We start from the raw sequence: 21,776 nt of genomic DNA on the forward strand, positions 1-21,776 counted from the left end.
TGATTGCCTCTTTAACTACTCAACTCTGTGGTAAGCCTGAAACTTTTCCAGTTCAAATGCTGCCAGCTCTGACAGAAACCATAATTTGCTAGCTTTTTTTTTTGGTAAAGCACTAAGATGGACAACTAGCTTTAGACTTAAGAGGACTTTTTTATTTTGCCTTGTCACTTCCATTGCCACTCAGATAGTTATGGTCAGTCATTTAAAAGAAAACCAGAAAGACTATTACTAAAGCACTTAATGCATAAATCAGAGCATTAAAAATAGGCCACAGAACCTCTTGGGGATTCAGGGTCTAAACAGCCTTCTAGACATTACAGGCTGGAAAATACACAAGAGGCAGTCCTAGTCATCCAAAGCAAGACTTAACAATAAAAAGGAATGGACAGACAAAACACAAAGTAGCTCAGCAATTCAGCTGTTTACAGGCCTTAGTCAATACTCAAATGGAAGCTTTTTCCATATTTCCACATCTCCATCTGGCTACAACATTATCTTTGCAATGGCTGACCTGAACTGTTTTTTCAGCTTCAGCCAAGTTCTTTAAAAGACCCAGCCTTTTGGATGAGAGGGAGTTTTTCAGGATGTGCCTATGGGCTTCTGAACAGACCCAACAAGTAGATGTAGCAAGGAATACAAACCAGTTACTTCCCTGCAAGAATGCTCACACAAATATGGCTGATGACCTCGTACAACAAGATGATTATGTGCTTTTCTAGACATGTGTTAAATAGACATTTTCCTTGAGAGGCTGAATTGTCTGAAGAAAGACATGAACTGACCTTGGCTTCTACAAAGAGGTGGTGACTAACCCTGTGGGATGGGGAAGACTGGGAATGTCGTGAGACTTGATTTTTTTTTAATTGTTTTTAACTCGCAAGGCTCCTCTAGAATCTGTAAAGTCAAACTTATGTGATATGGATTGAATAAGTGTTCAGCAGAGTGGGTTAAAAATGGGCTGGACTGCTGGGATGTGGTGAGCAGTGCAAAGTCTAACTGATGATGTGATCTTCAGAGACTGACCAATGCTGGGGACACTGCAATCTCCCAACTTTATCAGCAATATAGGTGAAGGGATGTAACATATCTGCAGCAAATCTAAAAGTGGAGTTGGGGGGATCACTTCACATGCTGGAAGGTGGGTTTGCTATTCAGAGGGACATCAATAGCCTGGAGAAAGGGGCTAACAGGAACCTCATGAAGAAAACTGGCTTGCTCCTTGCTGGAATGAGGAGCTCTTACTGCTGTCTACAAACAGGTGATGGGAGCATACAGTGAGGGCACAGCCAAGCTGTTGTTGGAGGTTCAAGGTCTCAGGATTAGAAGAAAGGGACACAAGTTGTAAAACAGGAAAATACTATCAGACCGAAGGAAGTATTCTACTATGACAGCCACCTAGTACTGGAACAAGCTGCACCACAGCTGATCTCCTCTTTTTGATACCCTGTTACCTAACAAGAACACTCTTCCTTCCTACAGACCAAGGACTTCCACTGCTCCAGATCTGTGTCCATACGTATGAGTGTGAGCAGATGTGTGCCCATAATTTAGTTCCCTGAATGGAGAAGTATATTTGTGCCTCTCCATATTGCTTTGAAATGTTCATATCAACCCAAAATGTAAATAAGTCTTACCAAAAACAAAAGGTTAAATTTATCAGTTTTGTTGGGAGTTACATTTGGCTGCATTTTAACTTTTAAATTCACTTCACTTGAATGCATCCTAAAATCCTAAACTCTCTTCTGCAAACACACCTTTACCACATGTAAAAGAAAAGAATGGGGGATGTGGGGTAGGAATAGACCTGAATATATTGTATAAACAAAAAAGAAAAGCCCCCAATGAGCAGATGTGCAGTAAGCTGTTGTGTGTGCTCATGTCTAAGGCAGTTTATGCAAACTATGGACTCAAACTTTCCAGCCTCACAAGATTTGATAGAGATGGGTCTCTAAGTTTTGCTTCACAGAGGAGCATTCATCCCTTTAGAAAATAAAGCCATTCAGTTCCTCTAGACTAAAATAAAAAAGCTACTGTATTTACTGAGTATTTATGTATTACTCTCATAATTTTACTTCAAAAGAGAACTTTACTTTTCCCCACATATTGTTTGCATAAGAAAATAATTGAGTATACAATATTCAACAACATTCATAAAATATTCCACATGTACATAAGACATAATAAATCCTAAACTCCTAAACAAAGAAGAGCAGGAGGACAGCAGAGACCAGAGTTTTAAGTGGATATAGGTAGAGCAATATTACCTTTGAGACCTAACTAGCACTAAGTGCCATTTAAAAGAATATACATAAATCAAACTGAAAGAAAGTAGGTTTTGGATTAGATATAAGGATGAAATTCTTGACTGTGTGGGTTGTGGCACACTGGAACAGGCTCCCAGGGAAATTCTGGATGCTCCACACCCTGGAGTGTTCTAGGCCAGGCTGGACCGGCCTTTGAGCAACCTGGTCTAGTGGAAGGTGTCCCTGAGGACAGGAGGGGGGTTGGATTCAAGGTGATCCTCAAGGTCCCTTCCAACCCAAACCATTCTGTAACTGTTTTGTTTAACTGACTTTTGTTTTATTAAGGAAGTATTCACTCCTCTATTTGACTTTAACACTACACTCAAGGAAACAACACTCAAAAATACATCAGCTGCGGGAATGAACCAGCAATACAGGAAGAGAACCTAATTTAAGTTTAAGCATGAAAATTCCTATAATAATGTCAGCAGTAAGTTCAGCAGCTGTCTGAACCACAAAGAATGACTGTTACATATTAGCAGCTTTAAAAGTGTCTGCAGCAGTTTGACTTGCAGCACAGATGCAGAGGTTGTACAGTGAGTGCATGAGTGAAACATTTACAGGAGAAAGGAACCTACAACAAACAAGCTTCTAGAAGCTTGTTTGGTGCTTTCATATACACATATCTCTCAAATTGGAGTATATTCCCTGTTCCCACCAAAAAAATACTGGATTAGGATTTTAACATGTCTAGAAAACACTTCTGAGACCAGCGGCAGATATAGTAAGTCACGCTGCAAACCTACCCACTGCAGACACAGCCAACAAGCAGAACATTATCATAGGCCTCCTGTTCAAGCAAAATGGCCAAGCCTAGAGAAGACATCACTTCTAACTCTTCTTTAGATCTTTAGAACCTTTAGGATCAAAGGTTATTTACATGGTTATAGTGTGCTTGGTGAACACACAAGCTGAGCTTTCCTAAAGATGCTGATACTTCCATAAATAAATTTACCTTCTACTAATACTTTCTCTCTATTGCACAAAACTGTCCTTTAGACTAGTCCTAAATGGTAAATTAGAAACAGTACCTCAAAGTTATTACAATTTATTTTACTGAAGAATTATTATATACCTAAAGCAAAAGACAAAAGCTTCAATATGTATTTATTAGTAATGAATCATTACACTATTTTACCCATACTTAAAAATTTTAAAAGTAACTGATAGTTTTGTAAAGGAAAAATAAATTTTAGAAAATCACCTAAAAACCTAACTTGCAGAAAAAAACCCCGTCTACACCAATAAAGGGAGTTCTTTAAGCTCTTTAACAAATGATCTAAACCAAACTGTTAGAAAAGAGGAATGTGAATGACTAAACAAACCCTTCAGTAAACATTCCCCAGCTGCAGTTTTCAGCCTAATACCAAGTTAAAATGTGGAGACTCCATCTACCTTCTGCAGAATGACTGAACTTCAGAAACAAAGCAACATTATATGACATACATGACTCACAAACCATAGTCACTGCAAACAAAAACCACTAGACATTTATCTCTTAAAAACAAAAAAGACACCAGGACTGGCACCAGTCTGCAATGCAAGAAAGAGCATGTGATACTTAGACACTTGTGTATTAGTTTAAAAATAAGCCAGATAAGCATGTGATGAGTGACAATTTTGTACTTGACCTTTGCTTTAATAGCTCCTTTTCAAAAAGTCCACACAGACATCAACAAAACTCCTAAAAAAAAAACCAGCTAAAACCTTACATCTCATCCAATGTCTTGAAAATAGACCCTAAAATCAAAATTCTACATAGGAAAATAAAAAAAAAAAAACCCACATATATTTGAAGGAAAATTCAGAAAAAAAATTTTCTTTAAAAAGCATTGAGGTCTTGTTGTAAATCAAGATGATGAAATTCAACATGTTAAGTTACAGAGACAGAAGCTTGGGGTGTATATTTCCAGTGGGAATATTTCATTCTGCCTAACAGGCAAGGAATTTGGAAATAAAAGTTCCTCTTTCCTGAGGCTGACCAGGCCTACAGGATTGCACAGGAAATTCTTTTAAGTCAGGAAATGAGGATGCATTCTGCATGGGACAAGAAACCCTTACTTTAGGGTATTACTTTCTAAAGTGTGAAACCCCAACATTTACCTCTGGAGTAAGGGTCTCCAACAGCATTAAGCAAGCTCATTATTATGCATAGTGTTTGTATCTAAATCCTCCTGAGTTTTTCTGTTGCTGTTTATATTTATTTAAAAGATCCCAGAATCACAGAGGGGTTGAGGTGGGAAGGGACCTCTGGAGATCATCTGGTGCAAGCCCTCACTGCTCAAAGCAGCAGCAACCAGAGCAGGTCCAGATGGCTTTTGACTATCCCTAAGGATGGAAACTTCACAACCTCTGGACAGCCTCTGCCAGAGCTCAGCCACCTCCACTGTAAAAGAAGCTTTTCCTTATGTTTAAATAAAATTTCTTGTATGTCAATTTGTGCCCCCTGCCTCTTGTTCTGTCCCTGGAGAGTACTAAGAACAGCCTGGCCCTGTCCTTGTTAGGCACATCCAGGCACACACTGAAAAGCTCACCTTCACAGCCCTTCCACTGGGCCTACTCCAGTCTCTCTTCATCTCCCTCATATCAGAGAGCTCCAGCCTTGACCCAGTACTCCAGGTGTGTCCCACCAGAGCTGAGCGGAGCAGAAGGATCATCTCCCTCCACCCTCTGGAATCACTCAGCTCAGTGCAGCCTGGGAGGCTGTCAGTCACCTTTGTTGGCTCATGTTTATCAAGCACTTTTTTTGGGAAAAGAAGTTTTAAAAATGTGGTTTGCTCATTTTCAACTGAAGGTAAGGAGATGTATGGCACAGAGTTCCTTATTTTAGACCTAACCTCATATTTTTGTGTTTTACCTAAATATATATGATGTTGTCAGTGGTGATATTAAGTTTCAGAAGCAAAGCTGTTGAACATATTCCTAGCAGCACAACACATTCTTTTAGGGTTCTTTATTCACTTTCATTTAGTGTATTCAAGATACAGAGTCCCCAGCCACTCCTGATATAGACTAAGAATCTCCCTAAAAGCAGGCAACCAACAGTAATTCTGAAAAGAGGAATTAATCATTACAATTAATCATCAAGAGGTAAAAATTTTTAAAACTTATTTTCATTTACCACCATCTCTCCAAGAGCAACCATTCTTTATCCTGAAGTCAAAACCAAATATGGCAACATCAGAGAAAACTTCTCACTGCTTCAAAAAAGCTAGACAACTAAACTCCATTTGTAAGGATAAAGCCTGTTTTAAGTAACACTGACACAATCCCACCAACAGGCACTCGGGTTTCTTGACTCCTTGGGAATGATATGCAAACAGGAAAGCACCAGCTTTCAGACTTGCAGTTGTGTCTGCAAGAAAGGACATTAACGAGAATCACACAGAAAGTTCCACTTTCATCAGGCCAGGACTATTTCTTTTGGATTCACATCCTTGCTATAAAGGACAAGATGAGTCCCTGAAGATGTAAGTAATCCAAAGGAAAAAGAACAGATTAAACAGAGGTCTGAAGAGCTGTCTCCTTCACAGGATGATGTACATGACTTAATGCTACACTGCTAACTATAACTGTCAAATTTAGGCTCATTCCATATAGACCTTTCATGTCTGGAAAGATGGTTTATGCAAACACAAGTCAGGAGCTCCATCAAACACCTGACATACTGATGTAAACTTTTACTTTGGGGAGCTTCATCTACCAATACACTTCACAGGGATAGAGAGAAACATCTGATCCTTATTTTCTAGACACAGTAGTTGGGGAGCACTTGACTGAAGCCTCCTGTACATCTTGCTATACATCAGAGCAAAAGGGAATACAGAACACTTGTGCAAGCCTCACTCCACACTCCTCAGCAGAACTAGCATGCTGAAAGAAGTTATACAACTACCTTTTACCATAGTCTAAATATGGATCCAAGATCTCATTTTACGACCTTCTTTCTTCCTCTCAATTGAGACTGGTCTTAAGGAAAACAAGGATGACAGCTTGAAGAAGGGAACTAATGGGTGATCTCTGTTAAGAGAGAGAGTGTGTGAAAGATCTCCTCTAGTCAGGGAATTATCCAGTTCAGTTAATCCCAAACACAACTATTAATAGTTGGGGTAGAATCAACTCCAGGCACTTCTCAAATCTTCACTTCTGCATTTGTATTTCTCTACTCAAAAAAAAAGCCCAAATATCTTCTAGGTAAAAACCCAAGACATGGTTTTCCACACCCTCCCATAACTGGTATCCAATTGACAGAGAAAGTTGACAGACAAAAGTAATTACCTCTTGTGTGCCCTGCCATTGCAAGTCCCCCTGAATTAGCACAGTACTGTTGCACAGAGCTCTGCAGCAAAGGAGTCCATTTTCATGGAGAGATCATTTTTCATGATCTGCTGAGTACCCTGAGTTTCTAAAGCAGCAAGTTGCCCAGAAAGAGATGATCCAGAAGGGACCTCAAACTCAGGAGATCAATCTCATTTGTACTAGTAGATGGTTAGTGAAAAAACACATGTGATTTATTAGATATGATTCATCTTGGTACAGTACAAAAAAACCTAAAACAACTAGTCAAAAGAAAATTTAAAGCAAATATTTCAACAGGTTTTTGTTAAGACTCCTTGATGGAAAAAAATTTTGCGCTCCCACAAAAATTTACCATTTATTGCCTAAATTGCATAACTGGGGATAGGGGACCTGTCAAGTGCCTCTTTTAAACTTATTTATCCTTGGTGTAAATACTAAGTCTCCTAACATGCATCTTGCAGTAAAAGCAAAAGGAGAAGGAACCCAGAAATCTGCGCTAAGCATCTTACATTTTTTAGTATCTGAAGCATAAGTAAAACTATTACTCAATTCAGTGTAGCTTGCTTTTGCAATCATGTTTTTGATCTTTTTCAAGAATGACAGTCAAGAATAATAATACAGAAAACACACAAATTTTGAGACTCTTTAATAACATTAACAGATTAAATAAGAGAGATAATTTACATTATCTAAAAAATAAGGGTCATGTAATCTAATAGGTTCAAAATTCACAGCTTATTTGAACTTTAGAATATCAAAATTAAAGAGTGTTAATTTGTTTTTCTTTCCCATATAAATAAATCATATAAAGATACTATCTCACACAAAACATTTGAAATAATAATAAACTTGGAACATTTTACATTGCTTGGAAGATAATAGGTGGCATAAAATCCAGTCTCAATATTCAACTTTTCATTTATTATTTGCATTGATTTTTTTTTCAAATACCTGTTCTTCAGTCATTTTGTTCTTATGTTCCATACTGATAATCACAGTTTAAATGCCCTATTCCTCCCTGTTTTTCAAATCTCACACATTCATATATGTCAATGAGATTATCATAAACACATGCTTTTGTGTACTTGATAGGTAACGCAAAATAATATTTTGGTTTTTTATCTCATAAATCTTGTTCATGGTAAACTCTTTTTCCGTTAAGTTTCTATCTAGGTCAAGTCTTAGAACAAATTCAAGACATTTCCCAAATCTGATTCTTATTTTTACACCTCCCTTAACACATTTCCCTTTCAGGTCTCCAAAATAATTCCACCTTGACCTGAAAGGGCACAAGAGACACTTCAGTCAGACCCTTTGACAAGATATTTTCATTTTTGGTGACATTTAAGATGTCATATGCGTGCCAGCAAAATAAGTTAGTTTTATTATTAGGCAACTAAAAGTTACCTGCTTCTGCTGATGAGCAGTAAAGGAAAAGGCATGAGCACTTAGCTTTAAACACTTAGGTTGTACAACACTTTAAAGAACAGACCACTAAACCACCCAGAACTATGAGTACATGAAAGTACGTAGGCATTTCTCCTACTAACATTTAGCAAGACAGTATTTTTGAAAAACAATTAATTCTCTAGTGCTTGTCTTGTTTTTCTAGTTTGGGGTTTTTTTATGTGAAAAGTTGGGACTAAAGACAACACAATATCAATTGTAAGCTTGACATAGGAGCTTATTTCTCCATCTTTACTGTAATCTGAGAAATGAATAAAGTGCTTCTCAGTATTTTGTCCAGATTTCCCTTAGGAAATACGCATACAGGCATTAAGAGAAGGGACACAGATGAACGCTCTGCTCAACAGGGAGGAATTTATCTCCAACCTCAGAGAGCATAGTGATGTCAGAATTATGGCTATATGAAATTGCAAACAACTTCAGAACAACCTCTTCTCAGACAGACTACAAAATGCAGCTTGTTGTGCTATCCAAAACCACTTCGGCAAGCAAGCATTTGCCAAAGAGGCAGGCAGGAAGTCGCCTTACAATACTCTGTGCTAACCTGCAATCAGGTTCCAGGATGTTAAAGCTGTCTCATCTTCTGAATCAGCCTTCAAAATAATTGGGAGTGTGACATTGAAAGGATTGAGCTCAAAGTGCAGAAAACTGTATATCATAGTTACGCAAAGCAAAATCAAGCTTGGTTCCCCCCCAACTCTTAGCCTGTCCCTATATAATTTAAGCTGGAAACTGGGGATTGTGTTAAAATTCTGGTAATCTTCCTTTTGGGTTAAGAGAGTCACAAAACTGCGCAGTGTGGGAAGCCACCTAGTGACGGAGGAGCACAAATATGCCTGGAGCTGCCCAAAGTTTTAACGAGATGACGCAGTTGGAGCATGTGATTACCACTGTTTTTCTCACTGACTTACAAGTTGTGTGGTATACTAGAGTTCAGAGAATTGCACAGTGATTTCTGGCAAGTTTTATGAGTCTTACTAAGTCTTGTAAATGAACTGTGAAATAGCAAATTTTCTCAACACGAGATGTACAAGAGCAAAAGAAATTATATCAAAATGTATAAGGAGAAGGTCTGATGCAAATTTTAAACTCATGGTGGCATTATGCAGGAAAAGTTCAAATTTGTGAGGCTGGAAGGAAACAACCCAGGGGAAGCAAATGTGCAAAAATGGAAACAATCAAAACAAACTATTTTCTTCTAACTCAATGCAGAAGTAATTCAGTAGACTTGAAAGAGGAAGTTTTCATGACCCAGAAAAAATAGCTGTACTACATGTACTTAACCAGCATTTTTCAAAAACTGAGAGCTCACAAAGTAGCATGAACACAAAACACTGAACAGAAAGATTTCCAGACCAGTAGCGCTCAGTGTGTACAAACAATGTCATAATGATTTTTGCCTATGGCAAAGAACTTTACCAACATGTACCTTCTGACTCCACTGAAAAACCTCACTGCATGAAAACTGCATATGACTTATGAGAAGAGCCAAGTGGACAATGCAGATTTAGATGTCAGTTTACTGTGACATCATCAAATAGCACCATTGAAGCAACAGGCGCAAAATCCATCGTCATAACAACAGAGAAATCAAATACATGTTTCCATTACATTGTAGTACAGGCAGTATTAAAATCTAGTATGAAATTGCCACAGTATGTCATTCTGAACAGCAGAAAAAGGTAAGGAAACACCTATTTACAGGAATAATTCTTAGGTGTCATATGCAAGCAAACTTAATGAGGGTCTAGCCAAGCATTTCTAGGAAGGGACAAGATGTATGCTGTTCATTGAACACATGCTTCTCCTAGAGCCATTCTAACAGCATTAAACAACAGCAATGAAAAATACAACCTGAGCAAGGCGTATGAGTTTTCGAGTCACACCACAAATTATGTCATGTCTGCAGGTATTTGATACACTAATGAGAAAAGTCCTTTAAAGACTCTTTGAAAACTTTTTTTCCTCTCAAAATTACTCTTGGCAGAGGATCATGCTCTAATCCATACAGAGAAAGTAAAGAAGCCCAGTTCAGGATTACTCTGTCATAGAAAAAGACAGCATGACATCAGAGAAATTCAGATCCTATAGCTAAGGGGTTTCACAAGTTCTGTACTTGAAATCCCAGGGATAGAACTGAAACTCAAAGAAGTGAGTTCAAGCAGTGAAGACTCTAAAAATGAGAAAGAAGTAAGATTGTAAAGAGAGTAATGGCAGCAAAATCATGTAGGTATGTACAAAGCTGAGAAACAACAATCTAAAAGCCTAAGACAAAAAACCTGTTCTTACAGGCAAATACTTAGTGAAAAATTTCTATCCCTATTATATATTTAATACAGGCATGCAATGAACTTTTTGTGTAGAAACATCTTCCTTTTTGTGAGGGATCATCTTGAATTCAAGACCATCTTCCTTTTAAGTTAGCATGGTGGCAGACATTTACTCTACACGGATCTGTGAAACATCGACGTCATATTCACTATTCATCAAAGCAGTTTTGCATAATACAGCTCAGCACAAGTGGCAGGAATACCCTGGGCAACAGAAGGAGGAACTGAAGATATCAACACCTTCCACCTTCCCAGTAGCAGAACAGAATTTATCTTACTAAACTCCAGACAGTCCCATGAAGATGACCAGGCCTGATTGTTCTATGGGATAAGAAAGACGACAACTACCTCCACCAGGAGAGAGAAAGGGTTGCCTCCTCCTCCTGCCCTCAGCTGTTGATTTCCATGAGCAATTAACCCCTGCAAGCTGCACCAGCAGACAGAGGTTCTGGCACTGAATGAGGTAGAAATCCATGCCCCAAAATGAGCTGCAGAAGACAGAAATCAAGATACTCAGGAGGTCCCTTCCTGGTCCAATCCTCTTACTTTCCTTCCTGCTTTCCTAAATGACCTGCCTGCATAAGCTGCTGAAGGAAACCACCTTGTAAAACACATCACTTTTCTGCATGAGGAAGCACAGAGGGCAGGGACATTCTGAGCAATGGGGACACAGAAGCAGGACACACACACAGAACAGCAATGACTACAAGCACAACAAGCTGCTAAGACCAAAATGCGAGCCACACAGATAGATCACCTCTTTCTTATAAACAATACAATTTTCCCAAGACTCCTGTGAAATTGCTACCATGAAGCACGTAGAGATTTTGTAGCACTTTTTTTTAAAGACTATTACATATAATTTTATATTCATTGTACAAATGCAATTGTAATAATTGCAAGAAATTACTAAAAACTGAAAAAGAGAGAAATCTTTCAGAAAGTGTCATCAATATGCTATTTGAATATCTAATTAAGAAATAATGACCTTAGATGTGAATTACAGTAAGTTGCAGTGGAAAGAGACCTTAGGCAAAAAAGTAGATTGTTAGGACTTTCTGTTGTAAACAACTGATTTTCCTTTTCCCTCAGTTACAGCAATGTGGTTTCTGCAAGTTTTGGACTGCTAGCTTTTCAGATTTTATTACTAAAATTAAAATGCCTAGACACACACAACTATGTCACCCATAATTTTCATTATGTAAATTGTTCTGTGAATTGTGCCAAAACAGAACAGATTAATATCTGTTACATGCACATTTGAAATACATGCTTGATAGATAGTATAGCCAAAATCTAAATACATGAACATGCAAATACCAATTGAAATATAAACGAAAAAGCCTGATGCAGAGGTTTCCTTCCAAAAACACATACACTGTCTTCCTAGACTTTCTACCTTCCCTGTTTCTGAGGGTAACTGACATGATAAGCTCTAGCATGTCATTAATGTTTGAGCTAAATGGTTATGAAAAATGCCTATTTAAATATTATAAGGTAAGGTAGGGTCAAAGTAATTATACCTAGCTTCATATTTCCTGGGGAGTTCACGCTAAGCGTTTCCCTTGAACTCCACTAGAAGTGAATACAATATGTGTGCATGTAATATGTAATTACATACTAACTGTATTATTGTAGCCCAAAGAAATACTATTTTGCCTCTCCAAGCATAACAATGAAGGCAAATCAAAACATGTTTTCATTTTGTATCCTCAAAATCAAAATCTTCTTTTGACTTCAGTGTAACTTACATGAGTACCTTGAAAAGTAAAACACTAAAATACGGGAAAAGTGTGTGTTATTAGTTTGTTAATAAACAAACTAAATCGGGTAAATTGAAGATGTAAATTCATCCTTGTAAGTACTCATTCAAAAATTTTTGCAAAATATGAGCAGATTTGTAATTCAGACTCACTATTCATTTAAAATGGGGACAGCAATATTTTGGGGGGCAATTTGAAAACATTGTGTCATAGCTAGATAGAGAAAAAATAAACAAGCATTAGCCAAAAAAAAAACCAACTCAGTCTATCACTGTCAAACAGTAGGTGATCCAATTTTTCACATACGAGAAAGATTTTCACTTTCCATCTCTCTATATTTTTATCTAGAGATTACTCTTATGAACTGAAATCTATGCTTTGGTAAAAAGTTAACACAGAAAGCCAAAGTAATCGCTATTCTGCTGAACTGATGAGATTATTACTGAAATATCCCACGAATATCAGCAGAGAAAGGCACTGGCTTCACATGCTCTCACACTTAAACCACAACATCCTCATCTCAGAAATCAAAGATATTTTGATATGGTTTTAAGATGGTGGCTCCAGAAAATTCATCGCTGTTACAAAGAAATCAGAGGTGGTATGAACAAACAAAGCATTTTCAAAGGTGGACTCACAGGTGTAGGTGATGTGTGCTGAATGCAATAAAAAGGTAGAAACCTAGCTCAGACAATTCAACTAGTCAAAAATCTGGACAAGCAACACAGGTCACTGCAAGAGCTCAGGGATTCAGCAGTCACAGTTAAGGCCTCCTTTTATCCAATAAACAACAATAGAAAAAAAAACTAGTGGATGCTAGTAGATCTCTGTACTACTTTGCTAAATATTAATTTTAAATCACTCTTTAGACTGGCTAGACCATATTCAAGTATAATTAGATATCTATCTATATTAGATAACTAGATAATTAGACAAGAACCTGCAGAAGCATCCAGAAGTGTTCCCAAGGACTTCAGTATCTCTCAGTGGAGTATGTTATGCTGGCAAAGGAATAAATACTGTTCTAAGTGGACTCTACACATCTGTCAGTGTACTGGCATCATGTAGGAACCAAAAATTTCCCCTCCATCAGAGCAGGAAAATAGAGCACTGTGATTCTCTTTTTAATCTCTGTTGACACTCCCCTCATTTTTGACATTGTGTCACTGCCCTCCTTATATACTGCTGCCTGGGGAGGCCTACTGATATTTCTTGTTCTTCAGACATCTCACCCAACTGCAGCAAAGAGATGGAACATGATGATCTCCTTTTAATGCCAAAAGCAGCCTGAAATAGGTGTTGATTCAGTGAAGACTACCTGTAGCAAAATGAATCTATGCAAAAACTTTCCAGACCTCTTACCAGCATTATGTTACCTTTTTTTCAAGACAAAAACCAGCTAATTCTGGTGAAGTTTAACTGTGACAAAAGTTAACTCAATCAAATATTTCAGATAACCACCTTAAAAAAATAGAGAGTTGAAAGTACTTCATTTGAGTTTATGACCCCTTTTTTGGCGCAATTAAAAAAGACAAAACCCAAAATACCAAAACCCAAATTACCTTCACTTTCATAGACATACAACTCCAAGTACTTTATGTAGTCAAACCTAAACAAATGCTGAAATGAAATCCATTGAAAAATTATTATGTGATCTCATATAAATTAAAATGTACCTCCTGGAGAAAATTCAGCTCTCATACTCCCCAATTTATAAAACTGAAAAATCTGCTTACAACACAAAATGATGAAGAAATAGAATTTTAACCTTTCACAATAATAATAACCAGGGAAATATACCTGCTTGGGAAAATCAGGATTGACAATAGTAACTCTTTAGATTCTTTTTAATGCTGAATTTTTGGTCACCTGATGTTGCAGCATATGTCACAGCACATGCCACAGTCCAGACAGCCACAAACCCAGAGTCTCACCATAACACATCAGAAGGCTTCAACCATCGTCCCCTCTTGTTCTTTAGCCCAGCCTTTTATACCCCTCATGTTCATGCATTGCACCTGTGTGTCCTCCCTACCTTTTTGAGATTGCTCAGTGCCCCTGGGCACTCCATGGCTCATTGCCTTCCATGCTGCTCACCTGTCCTGCACAGCTGTACCCATTAGGAGTGAGGCTCAGCCCCAGCCCCACTCCCAGTCACCACAAACTGTGTGCCTACAATTTGATTGATAAAACAAACTCAGTTATGTAGGTAAAACTACTTTCTTTTTTTTTTATTCAGCTAGATTCAGATCCTTTGGCAGCTCAGAAGCACTTTGAATGACCACCACTAGATAACATGACTTAAAACACCCCTACAAAACTAGCAGGATCCATCAAGCTTCTAAGCAATACTATGTATGCTCACTCTCAACGTAAACTTTGGTAGCAAGAGCTGTGCCATGAGCAAAAAGGTTGCGGTTCATCAACACAGAGTACTAAGCTTGAAGTGTTATGCTTTAATTAGCATTAAAGACAAAAAGCAGATCTGAAAATCTTTCTGAGATAAAGTAAGATGTTGGTCTTCTCTAAGATGCTCCAGCACTGCAGGAATAATCTAGTCTAATGCATACACACTGCTATGCTCCTTTTGATTTTGAATTCCCTGTTCAGTGTATTTCAATTCTTCTCTAGCCAGTCATATGAGCAGTGTAGTTACTTGCCTGTTCCCTTGGGAGAGGTAGAAACTTCAAAAAGAATATGGAAAGCACTTCAACTGACCTATGTGTAAACCCACCCATCAGTAACTTCTAGTGTGGGGTCATTTTCAGGTGATATTACGGTCTTCTCATGCTTCTCAGGGCATACAGAAAAAGCACAAATAAAGTAATATTTTACGTGTGCGACTGTTAATAAGGGAGTTCAAGTCATACCAACAACAAAGATAGATGCGTAATAGTCCAAGCTACAAAGCAGATACAGAATTAATTAATATGCAGAAAACCAAGTCTCAATCCATTAAAGAGACTTGTATAGGTGGCTACATGGGTTATGAAACTGGCACTTATGAAGATGAGACCACAGGGAGAAAAAGATTTTTCCTTAGACTAAATGAATCTAATACAAAATGAATTTGAGAACATTTCTCTTTCTTACTTCAAAGTAACAGAATAATCACATTAGCAGATTAGTTTAAAAATTTATGCCATTTCTCCAAACAGCATTTAACATGCTTTTCTACTACTATAACCTGGCTTGTTCCAGTAAGATGATGACCTGTACAATACATGCTTATGACATAAATAAAAGTTGAAGAGACTTAACCAAATGCCTTAATTCAAAGCAGAGAATTATTTTAGAGTACAGGAACAAATCTCTGTTTCTTGGTTCAGATCTACTAATATCACTGATATACTAAGATTAAGACAGCTATCTGGGCACTGTGACAATCCCTGGTTTTTGACTGCCTATTTTATAGAAAAAAATTGATTTGAAAAATATTGCAGTGTTTTCTAAACAATAAGAGAGAAAGCAAGCCATATAGGAAGGAAAGGTCACTTATTTCTTACAGAGAAATTACCGAGGCCAATCTATAGCTTGTATGGGATACTGGGATGGTAAGGACTTCTTACATATCTGCAGATGGAAAAATGAAGAGTCACTAACATATCTCTGTGTGTCAGAGAATTCTGGTAAATCTCCTGTGCCTCCATTCCGGTAACTCACCATTAGTCTCTGCAAACATACTTGGAAACTCTGAAACATGTCACTCCTGGGATGGGAGCTTTTCTCTAGAGTCACAGTCTGTTGACAGAAACCACCAACTGCCATGGTAAATTAAGCAAATAGGTTGGATTTCTCAATGAGAAAACAACAACCCTCAGGACAATCAAAATTACCAGTAGGAAAAAACTGTCCATTACTTTAAAAAAAGAACTAAATGTAAAATGTGCCAAACACTGAAAAAGACACGGGTCCCTGCAAAGGCAGAGCAACACCTTTTAAAGGATAAACATGTCACTGTGTAAAACCTCTGAGCTGGCAGTACCTGATCTTCACAGATACTCCATACCTAGTGGGGTTTTGTTTTTGTTTATTTTTAATTATAATTATTACAGACTGCACAATGTAGTGGACAATATGTCTGTCCCTTGATAGGACAGATATGATTTATGCAAACAGCTGAGGACACTCATGTACAGCAGCAGTCTGGCCAATACAAACACAGAGGGACACGTGCACATGTAGGCATGCAATTGTGCTTGGACAAATACAGAAAAAGTTCACAGCTACTATACAAGGACAGGAATCTTTGGGTCAGGAAATTTTATTCCCTCCATTTCTGAGAGAAGAAGGAATCAATAAAAGAAATCTCAAGTCAAAATTACCAAATTTAACACCATCTTGAGTTAAGAAACAAAGACACAGATGAGAGATGTCTGAACAATCAGCATTTTTAGAGACTCCCAAAAATTAAGTGGTCCTTCTGAACCCTCAGAAGAATAGTTCCAGCTGGCAGATGCCCACGTACATAGAGGATTTCATCCTACTAGAGAAGAAAAGGGGTTAACCTGAGCCATTGAAGACACCAGTGCTTTGGGGAGGAGGGAATATACATGCTCCAATAAGCCTTTTCTTCCCTCACAGAATCACAGAAGAGGCCAAGGTTTCATTAAAACCCCAGCTGGAAATGGTAATTCAGCACCACCTGTCACAGCCCCGTGGGCACCCCCAGGCCCTTGCTGACCTGCCCAGCCTCAGCTGCTGCCTCCACAGCCCATTCTGCACCAGGAGCCCCAGTGAAGCTCAGGCTGCTGTCCCCAGACCTGGCTTAAGTACCATGCCTGCCTCCAGTCCTGCACTCATCTCCTCAGACCTGTGTTATTTGTACTCTTCAGATCCAGGCTGTGGGTGATCATTTCATCACCAGGAACATGCTGTGACTCTTAGGGCTGTCCTGTGCAGGGGGAAGACTTGGACTCTATGATCCTTGTGTGTCCCTTCCAACACAGCATATTCTGTGTTTATGGAATTTTCCATGTCTGGGACTGCTCATGGTTCCTGCTACCAGCCCCCAGCTCTGTCACACTGCTCAGGCCCCATGGCACCAGGTGTCTTGCCTGTGCTTGGTGGCACCCTCACATCCAGTCTTCTCCCTCGCGGAGAAGCCCCCTGCTCATGCTGCTCCCAAGTGCTACCATTTAACAGTATCAGACAAAAATATTAAAAAAGAGGAAACCGCTCTCTTTAACAAAGTATTTTTCACTATTTTAAGACCACCTAATCTGATCCAACCTCACCTCTTAATAAGGATCACGGTACCAAAAAACGGTCTTCAAAGTTTCCTCAAGTCTCTACACGGAGAAAACTCAGGTCCAATGTGGTGTTGGTACTAAAATTTACATAAGCAGACTACTATTGCAAAGCTGATAAAATTAGCACAGTCAAATCACAGTGAGTAATACAGTCTGGGTCTTGTTCTTGGTTCATTATATTTTTATATTTTCAGAAACTGCTGCGCACTGCTGCCTTTTAAAGCTATGCTTTGCTTTTCAAACCCAGACAAACACACAAAAAAGTCACCTACGACACACAGCTGGGGAGGCTGGGAAAGGGGAAGGGGAAGAGGAGAACAGGAAAACCCAAGCATCTGTATTTCAGTAGAGGAAAGCAGACAATATAACATAGATTGAGATAGTAGTTAATTTAGGTGCCTTATACAACTAACTTGTTTGTTTGAGGCTTTAAGAACGCTTTGGTGTTATCAATTCATATTTGCCTCTCTTCTCCATGAAACAGATATGCTTTTTGTAGTTTCCAGTATTTTTTTATATTGTCTTATGGTGGAAAGTAGGTATTTAATTGACCTGAGAACAGCAAGAACTACTACGCAATGTAATTTTTGTTTGTAAACGATCAGGTTTTAAAGGAAAGGGTTTCTGAGAGTAACTTCTTAGGAGATGTTAACAGTCTGCAGCTTGATCAATATGTTTTTTCAGACAGTAAAAAAATACATCTGTTCAAAATATAAAAAAAAGTTTCAAATGGTTGCGACCCTCATCAGTCACCTAATGCTAAGTGTACATACCCTACGGAACCCTTGTATTAACCTCTGTAATTAAACTAGTAATAATCTGATATTTGAAATAACAGTATTTCTAATTTTCCTATCTTAAATTCATTACTATCCATCAAAAGACATGAACAACACCATAGCTCAATTAGCTTACAACCTTGACAAAATTTACAACCAGAAAGATATTATAACATTACACCGTGATAAATATTAATGTAAAAGGAAAATTTTTACCATCTGAAAGTCAGACACAACAAATGTAAAAAAATGGTTTTAATCATGAAGCGGATTTTGATGTGTAAAAACAAGATGTTCACTGGAAAGAAAATAAGGTAAAGAATTTAGAACACTTAAAGTAACTACACAGAAGAGCTTATATCCAGACTTCAAAACCAATCCATGAACAAAAATGCAGTTTAAAAAGGTATTATGATTCAGCAATATGACAAAATGTCACACATATATTTACCAAAAGTCAGAGGAAGAAAAAATAACCACACTAAAACTTGAAATGTATTCTGACATAAACAGCACACCAGGTTTCACAGCAGTTATGAAGGCCACATTACTAAAAGACAAGGAAGGAAGAAGAAGATAGGATCAAAACTCCTCTATGCAATGTTAATGAATGTGCTAATCTAAACTCAGACCTGAGAAACGTTGGTTTTTTTTTCATTCTATGCAGTAAGTTCACACCTACCTGGGATGCCCAGAGCAATGCATTTTAAATTCAACCACCAGGGAATTTACTACATTAGTTGGAAAAGATGGGAAAATCAGAAGAGGACTTGTGTGATTTTTGTTGTTGCTGGTCTGTTTCTTTTTTTTTTTTTAATAAATTGACAAAATGGAAGGATACCAACTGGCATTGATAAAAGGAAAACAGCAAGGGAAGGAAGATTAAAATAGAATTCCTCAAAGTACGAGTACAGAACAGAAAAATGCTTGTAGTTTTATGGGGAAATGGGCATCCAGAATTGATTGACAGGAGAGAGTAGCTTGTTCAAATGAATAGAAGAATGAAATATATACACGATGACTCTTTACAAACAGGTTAGAGGAGAAAGACAGAAGTAACTATATCTAATTTATCCATTAATAACTCTGGACTGACAATCACATCAGACAGATGTTAACAGTGTTTACAGATAATAATGAGTTACTAAAACTATTCTGGAGCTACCATCTTAGAAATCAAAAAATCACAGAGGGAAAAAAACTTATAAATGCTCTTTTCTTTTTGTAACCAAATAAGCAGGGATTTATTTTCCGAAACAAATGTAATTTAACATCTTAAACTATTTTAAAGTGGTCATCCTGCCTCCTTCTGTGTAGCTGAGGAGTGGTACACGAGACATGCAGAAAGAGATAAAAGGAATTCTTCTGCAGTACTGAATGTTTTGTAAGTTTCGGAGATTCTTACCCTGTATTGATGGAAATTATTTCTATCAGTGGATTCTTCCTAATCTTTGGCAAGTCCAGTCGTGCTCCCCCCAAACGTTTTCCATTATCCTTTTTCTGACCCAGGAGTCTCACAGAATGACCTTCAAATAAAATAAAAAAAATGCAGTCATTACAAAGAACAAGTCTCATCATAGTTGTTTTGATTTGCTCCTCTTCAGAAGTAGAGTTTATACTTCAAAAGACTGAAAATGAGAATGAGATGTAATAATATATTTCAACCATCTGGAGCATTTATAAAGAGACACTGACAGGTAAAATAAATCATCTTAAAATGAGCAAATTATTTCATCCAATTATCTTTTCACACTTACATTTTCTGTTTTATATGATTAAAATTATCTAAGCGGTCTCATTTTCAGATTCTCTAGCAAATAGCAACATAGCAATAATATTTAAATGAGTTGCATGGCAGGATCAAATGATTCTTCCAAAAAAATTTAATTTAAACCTAAAATAGGACGTAATAAACAACTAAATACTTTTTTAGCTTATTATATGGAGAGCCAACACATTTCAAAGTTACCTGACTGTGTAAGTCTGGAAGTGCTGTGAAGCATATCCTCACATTTCCATGGCTAAGCTGACTACCAAGATTTGCACATATTCCTCCCACACCAGGACAACTGCAGGTCAGAAAACTGCCTCACAACTACTTTCCTGAAGCCATTAATATTCAGGGAGTAAAATACAAATAATTTCACCAACTGCCTGCAACATCAGTCATGCCACGACCAGTCCTATATTTAAAGAGTACAAATGACAGGGTTTGCTGATATTTTGAAGCAAGAACTAACAATGAAGAATCAAAACAATTGTGTGTATTATTGCACAAAGTAGTCTAAAGTGTTCCAAAGTTATGAGTGTAAGACTTGTGCCATTTACTCCACAAAGCCTAGAACAGGCAGGAGAGAGACAGCAAGTAAAAGCTAATGGTAGATGACTGAACAGAGTTGGAAGACAACAACTCAAACTGGCAGGAAAAGAGCACATGTCTGTTCAACTTGGAAAACTCCCTGACAGTAAACCCTACAGCTTCAATACACCAAATATTTCCCCTAAAATAGGAGGGGGATGAGAAGAATGCATGAAACTATAAAGTACAGGTTGAGGTACATCCAGCACACGAAAGCCTATGACCACTGCAAATCAATTAAAAACTGTGTTACATCAAAGCCCCTAAATTATGTTACCAACATATTTACTTTAACAAGAATTTAAATTAATTGCTTCATCAGTCAAAGCCTTTCTTCACTGCTTGTTTTGAGGAGTCATAAATTAATTTTTGAATAATGTGGCATTCATGCTCTTAATTCATTTCCTTGATATGGTAACAACAGCCTGGAAAAAACCCAACTACTTCCAGAATAACATCTTCCTCAAGTTTTTTAAAGATACATTAAAAGTCTAAATCAAAAATGTGATCTAATGAACAAGTGAGCAAGACTGACCTGATAGCATAAGGTTAGTACCAATAGGAGACATAATGGTAGATAGAAGATAGAATAGAAGATAGAATACTGATAGAAGACATCATAATGTCAACAGGAAACAAAAGGCATTACTTCTGCAGTTGCATTTGACAAAAATTTCATTATATCCTGTGGTGAATTTAGTAATATGGTGCTTGTGCTACTAGCATTTGCTAAATTACTCACTTCTACCTTTTCCTGAGAATAACAGCAATATCCTTGTCTCACAATACCTATCAGTTATTTTCTAATCTAATGCTTCATTGAAGAGCTGCAAGCATGGCACCATTTCATTTACTTGTAAAACAAAAGTGAGTGCCTTAAACCAGAAACAGAAAACATTCCTTCTTTATTTCTTAATACTGTGGTTTATTTGGAATAAACCAGTTTATCATTTTTTTTTAATATTCAGCTACATTGTCATATTAGAGGTGTATTTGGATTTATAGCTGAAAATACAGTGGAATGATTCACTGTAGTCTTAAAACAATCAAGTTTAACAACAAGTTACCCAAAATTTAAAATTAACACACTTAGAAATGGGGTCAAACGACCATTCTTAAGTTTAAAGAACAAGATGAAAACAACAAACCACAAAACCAACCTGCCCCCACTCCCTAAGTAACACCTCAGTGTGCAGAATCTGGGAGGTCTCATCTCCTCGGAAC

At 37.5% G+C, this 21,776-nt stretch overlaps 1 protein-coding gene across 6 annotated transcripts in view; it reads right to left on the bottom strand.

Moving 5' to 3' along the window:
• CDKAL1 (CDK5 regulatory subunit associated protein 1 like 1) overlaps nucleotides 1-21,776 on the bottom strand; it is a 378,983-nt gene that overhangs the window by 218,860 nt on the left and 138,347 nt on the right. For all 6 annotated transcript variants that reach the window (XM_064422776.1, XM_064422785.1, XM_064422794.1 and 3 more), the window contains one exon: nucleotides 19,599-19,719. In XM_064422776.1, coding sequence (XP_064278846.1) covers nucleotides 19,599-19,719 — 121 coding nt within the window. The remainder of the gene's footprint in view (nucleotides 1-19,598; nucleotides 19,720-21,776) is intronic.

This window comes from Passer domesticus, chromosome 1 (genome assembly GCF_036417665.1).
Source record: "Passer domesticus isolate bPasDom1 chromosome 1, bPasDom1.hap1, whole genome shotgun sequence".
NCBI classification, from domain to species: domain Eukaryota; kingdom Metazoa; phylum Chordata; class Aves; order Passeriformes; family Passeridae; genus Passer; species Passer domesticus.